At 44.0% G+C, this 6,122-nt stretch overlaps 1 protein-coding gene across 4 annotated transcripts in view; it reads left to right on the top strand.

The window, feature by feature from the left end:
• The first annotated feature begins 219 nt into the window (after positions 1 to 219).
• EEA1 (early endosome antigen 1) overlaps positions 220 to 6,122 on the top strand; it is a 122,969-nt gene continuing 117,066 nt past the window's right edge. For 3 of the 4 annotated variants that reach the window (XM_065934198.1, XM_065934200.1, XM_065934197.1), the window contains exon 1: positions 221 to 479. In XM_065934198.1, coding sequence (XP_065790270.1) covers positions 456 to 479 — 24 coding nt within the window. In that variant the 5' untranslated portion in view covers positions 221 to 455. Of the gene's footprint in view, positions 480 to 6,122 lie in introns of all 4 variants that reach the window. The other variant, XM_065934196.1, reaches the window with a different exon arrangement.

Here is a 6,122-nt window from a genome sequence, read left to right as displayed (position 1 = left end):
GCGTGCACTCGGCGGCCGTGGCGTCCCCCAACCAGCCGGAAGGAGCGGCGGCGGCGCCCACGTCCTGCCGCCTGTCCGTCACGCAACTACCCACTCTGCCGCCGCTTTCGATTGGTCGCAGACGCGGGCCAGGCCCCTTCTAGCCCCGCCTCCCGTGGATGGACAGGCCGAGAGGGCGGTGCGGCGGCGGGCGGGTCCGCCCCGCTGTCAGTTACGGGGGAAGACCTGGCAGGCGGGCGGCGCTCGCTGGCTACCTCGTCGCTCTGTCGTGCGCGCTCCCTCTCGCAGCTTGCGGGGAAGTCGGGGCCGCCGGAGCGGCCGCCGCCACCGCCTCGCCCCGACCTCCTCGCAGCCCTCTCGCGGCTCAGTCCCTCCCGCCCGCGCACCCCCGAGTAGTGAGAGGCCCCCGCGGAAGGTTCGGAGAGTCACCGCGCGGCGCCGGTGGTGTTTAAACCATGTTAAGGAGGATTCTGCAGAGGGTAAGAGAGACAGCCCGTCTTTCCAGGAGCACGTGAGCGGAGAGCCGGAGCCCGGGGACGCGGAAGCCGCCCCCTCCTGAGCGCGGGCTCCTTCCTTCTTTAGGCCCCGCAGCCCGGGCGGCGATTAGGCCTCGGTCGTCTGCTCCGGGGGCGGGCCGCGGGGGCAGGGAGGGCGGGCGGGGCGGCGGCTGGGCAGCAGGCCGGGGCCGGGCGTCTGGTCCCCCGCGGCTCCGCACGCCCAGGCCCCGGCCCGGCTCTCGCGCGGGCTGTCAGTGCGCGCGGGAGGGTGTGGTGCCGGCACGTTCCTTCCAGAACCTGGAGTGGCTCTGAAAATGGAGAGTTAGTGCCTGCGGGTCCGGCCCGCCATCCGCGCGCCAGGCCGGAGAACGCGCGGTGGGAGCCCAGGGGAGGCGGGCTCGCCTCTTCCCCCAGCGCCCCGCCCAGCGTGCCCCCCAACTTTCCGCGACGCGCACCTGCCACACGCGGCTTCGTTATCTCAGCTGGGCGACCCCGCAGGGTGATGTGGTGAAGCCTGGCCTAGCATCGGCCCAGTGGCGGTACCGACACCTAACTGGCAAAGTCAGCTGCGAAGGAAGATATTACTCACAGTTGGCAACTTTTTTTTCTCCTCCAATTAAAAATGCGTTTTCCTCTCCCAGCCTAGTACCTTTTTCGAGTTATTCAAGAATAAATCAGTTGTAAGCTTTACCTAACGGAATGCCCCTTTACTTTCTGCCAATGTTATGTCCTTTTCAGATCTGGAAAAACCTTAAGATATAGAGATTGAGTATTGGAAAGCTGGAGGTGTTTTGTTTAGGAATCAGTTCCTAGAATAAGAATTAAAATGTTTTCTATAAGAGTTACTGTTAACTCAAGTGTTTGTTTTGTTTAGCTTTTTTAATAACCCTTTTTGAGACTAATGGGGGTGCAACAAAATAGTAAATGGTTGAAAATTTGGTGCCGAACCCATTAGTTGGTTCCTGAGGGAGTAGGATAACTAGTTCAAGCACAAAAGGACTTTATTGAACTTGTAGTATGCAGTCCAGGAAGGTGCTAAAGAGAGTTGAGTCATCCCCTGTATATTAAGGGAGTGTCCTTGCGCCTGCAGAGCTTTGTGAAACGTTCAAGTCTCGTGAAACCTGGCCATATATCAGGGGGAGAAATAGTTAATTTTTCTATCTGCCACCTTGTATTGACATTTGATAATTTTTTGCAATGTTTTGCCAGTTTTTTTAAACCTTGATAAGTGCTGTTTTTGTCAGTAGCAAGGGCATGCGCTTTACTCTGGCCATCAGTTCAGCATTAAAGACATCTGTGCATGATTTACTCGCACTGATTAGAGAGTTTTCTTTTTTCACACCTGAAGGAACTCATTTCCTCATGCCTCAGATTTTTTTGTCACGTAATTCCACAGCTGAAGATTATCAGTAGTTTGCCTGTGGTTTGCTTTGAAGTTTATAAATGAAACAAAGTGTTTACTGACTTAAGAATAGGGTTTAGTAGTTATAGGTTAGTTTTCAGAAATGCAGCTGCTTTTAGGTACTCTTGGTTTAGTGTTCTTAAGCATTACAGTTGTATAAAGGTCATTTTGAGTGTTGGTGCATACACATCAATGGCTACAGAAGTTTCAGGTGAAACTACAAGATTGGAACTTATCTCTGGTTAATGCTGAGATGTTACAAGTCATTTGGCAACATGGCATTATTGACATTTGTGAGCAGATAATTCTTTGCTGTAGTGGGCTGTCCTTTGCATTACAGGATGTTTAGCAGCATCCCTGGCTTCTATCCACTAGATGCCATAGCACCCCCATGCCCCCCCAATCCCCTACCCACTCTTGTGACAACCAGAAATATCTGAAGACTTTACCAAATGTCACCTAGGGGCAGAATTGCCCTGGCTGAAAATCACTGTCTTAAATTTATATATTCTTTTATAGGAAAGTTTGAATTGTATCTCATAGCTTACTACTTTTTTTCCCCTTCTATATCCTTGAGTGGCAATAGATGCAAAGTATCTGCTAGGGGCCTAGGAACCTGTTAAATAAGATATGGGTCCTCCTTTTAGAATTCACGACTGGTTGGGGGAATGGCCATTTAAAAGTAATGGAAATGCTTTGTAATGGAAGAATGGGGGCCACTTCCTTGGAGGGTATTGGGGAGGAAAACCTTTTGGGAGTAGGGTATATTTGCAACTCAAAAGATGGGAGGGCAGGTTGGGCTGAGGGAACTGTGGCTGTCTAGACCAGAAGTCATAAAATGGGCATGTAATATTAAGGGGAGCTTGAACAATTAAATTTAGGTGGGCAAATGATGTGCAGGGATTGGTAGGAGGTGAGGCTGCAGAGGTAGGTCAGGCTGTAGCAGGCAGACCTAGAGTCCCGTGGGTGGAATTTGGCTCTAATCTTATAGATGGGTCAGTGTTAATGCTCAGCAGTTAGTAGGAGCTTTTGGATAAATCCTTAGAGAAACCTTGTAATTTGTATTAATAGTTTAAACTCCACAGGTGGTATATATATATATTTTTTAATATTTATTTATTTACTTATTTGGCTGCACCAGGTCTTAGTTGCAGCATGTGGGATCTAGTTCCCTGACCAGGGATTGAACTTGGGGCCCCTGAATTGGGAGCCTGGAGTCTTAGCCACTGGACCACCAAGGGAAGTCCCCCTAAACTCCACAGGTGATCTTTACTGACAAGTATAACTTGAATCTTTATGTACCATGGCAACCATTTTATTTTCTCTCACCTTGATCTTCTTATTTCTCAGAAGAGGTCATGAGAGATAAGATTAAAACGAAGGTGACTCAGAGGAGGAAGGGACGACAGAGGATGAGATGGTTGGGTGGCATCACTGATTGAATGGACTTGAGTTTGAATAAGTTCCGGGAGTTAGTGATGGACAGGGAAGCCTGGCCTGCTGCAGTCCATGGGGTTGAAAAGTGTTGGACACGACTGAGCAACTAAACTGACTGAAGTAACTTATTTAATTTGTTTGAAATAGTGTTCATGCTTTGAAATTAAATTGCATACTTTTTTAACTCTTTTTTACATGACCTTTTCATTTTAACTCTTGTAATTTTCCTCTGAATAGTGTACTTTAAATAGCATTTTTGAAAAAAGAAACAGTGTGCATATAGTCAGTTGTAACTCAGAATCTTTGAACATCACCAATAAGGTACCAGGGTACTTTATAGAAAATTTAATTTCTTTTTTTTTTTCTTCCATTAGCTACTAAAAGGTGTTTCTTTGAGGCTTGTAAAAGTCTGAAAAAAAAAATTGAGGTAGCTCTAATATGTTTGTATTGATTGTTTTGCTTAATAGGCTTTGAAGAGAAATGTGGATTTAAAGAGCTTCATGGCTGGAAAGACACCAGCATTTAGTACTTCATGCAGTTTATAAACTTGGTTGCCATTTCTTTCTTAGGGGTTTTACTCTGATTTAACTGAGATCTTTAAGTGTATTAGATTTGCTTTACTGCTAGAGAAAATTGCTTTATTGCTAATACTGCTAAAGAAAAAATGAATTTAATTCTAGAATTGTGGAAACAGAAGGCTGCTTTCATGGTTAATGAGTCTCTCTGATTTTAAAAACGAGGAAGTAGAAAGGGAGAGATTAAGTGTTTTATCTAAAGCAACACAGTAGGTGTCAGAACTGAGACTAAAGCCAAATTGTCTCAATCCACAGCCCCCGCCCCCCCCTACCTTTCATCTGCTCCTCAACTGATATGGTTAGCACTGTGCTAGTCATTGTGGAAAATATGGGGAAAATATGCGATCTAAATTCTCTCTCGGGGAACTTACATGATTAAGTGCCAAAATGAACTATATAGAGAATGAAGGCTGTAGAAGTACAGAGGAGAACTGATCAGAATGAGCCTGTGTGAGTGGAGAGTCTCCTTGGAGGGGTGGGGTTTTGAAGAAGATGCTTAGCAGAGGAAGAGAGTTCCTTTCATTCTAGGAAGGAGTTTACAGCATAAACAGACTCAAAGACTGATTTCATTCTTCTGCTAGTCCTCCATTCTTTGCATATTGCCTTTCAATAAACAAATGTTTAATATTAAATGACACTGGATATGTGCTAGATACTGGAGGTACAGCAGTGAATAAAACTGAATCTTACCCTTAAGTAGCTTAAAACCAAGTGACTTAGAGACAGAGGTCTGCTTACAGCAGAAAGATATTGAGAGAGAAACTTACAAAGATTGTGTGACACCTCATCATGGAGATTCTTGACCATCTAACTCAGCCCTGTCCAATGCAAATATGAATCACATATGTGATTTAAAGCTTCTAGTAGCCACATTTAAAAAAAAGTGAAGAGGGACTTCCCTGGTGATCCAGTGGTTAAGAATCCACCTTGCAGTGCAGGGTATGTAGGTTTGAACCCTGTTCGGGGAACTAAGATCCCACAGGCTGCGTAGTAACTAAACCTGTGTGCTATAACTGCTGAGCCAGAGAGCCACCACTAAGACTCAACACAGCCAAGTGAATAAAGATAATCACTGTCAAGGAGAGATATTTTTAAAATGAAGAGGTGAAATTAATTTTTAAAATAGATTTCTTCTGACCCAATATATAGTCAATATAATGATCCAATATATCTAAAATATTTCAACATATAGTCAACATAAAAATTACTGAGATACTTTAAAAATAACTGATGATATTTTTTTTATACTAAGTTTTTGAAATCTAGTTTGTATTTTGCACTAACAGCATATCTAGCTTTGGACAGGCCTTATTTTAACTGTTAACAGCCTTCTATAGTTGGTGGCTACTGTATTGTATTCTAGTTGAATACATATATACTTTTAAACTTTTATTTGGAACTAATTTTAAGCTTACAAAAAGTTATAAGAATAAAATAATACAAGAAACAGCTGTATACTGTTTATCTAAATTTGCTTATTGTTCACATTTTATCCTGTTTGCCTTACTATTTGCATGTTTCTCTCTCTGTATATGTGTAATTTTTTTTTTTTTTTTCCCTTGAATCACTTGAGGACCAGTTACGGCTTTTCACCTCTGAAAGCTTCAATGAAGAACAGGGATGTTCTTTAACATCACTATAGTATAGTTGCCAACTTCATAAATTTACATTGATTCTATTTACTATTCATAATTCCATTTTTTTCAGTTGACCTGATAGTCCTTTGTAGTATTTCCCCCTTACTAGTGTAGGGTCCAGTTACATTTGTTTATTTTTTAAAAAATAATTTACTTTTGGTAGCACAAGTTCTTTTTTGCTGTACAAGGGCTTTCTCTAGTTGTGGGTGGAGTGGCTTCTCTTGTTGTAGACCATGGGCCCTAGGCCAGTGCGCTGAGTAGTTGTGAAACAAAACATGTGGTGTCTTCTTGGACCAGAGATTGAACCCTTGTCCCCTGCATTGGCAGTCGGATTCCTATCCACTGTACTACTAGGGAAGTCAAGTTAGGTTTAGATATTATATGTAGTTGTTAGCTTCTATTAATCTGAAACATTACCATAGCATTTCTTTGTAATTTATGACATTTTTGAAGAATACAGATCCCCTCTTGCTTCCCCCCGTCACCCCCGCTAGAGTGTACCTTATGTCGTGTTGCCATTGTGAGTAGCATCAGGTGGCCAAAGTATTGGAGCTTCAGTTTCAGCATCACTCCT

The sequence above is a fragment of the Muntiacus reevesi genome, chromosome 4, assembly GCF_963930625.1.
Source record: "Muntiacus reevesi chromosome 4, mMunRee1.1, whole genome shotgun sequence".
Taxonomy (NCBI): domain Eukaryota; kingdom Metazoa; phylum Chordata; class Mammalia; order Artiodactyla; family Cervidae; genus Muntiacus; species Muntiacus reevesi.
Note: the sequence above shows the minus strand (reverse complement) of the source record. Positions and strands in the feature narration are given on the sequence as shown.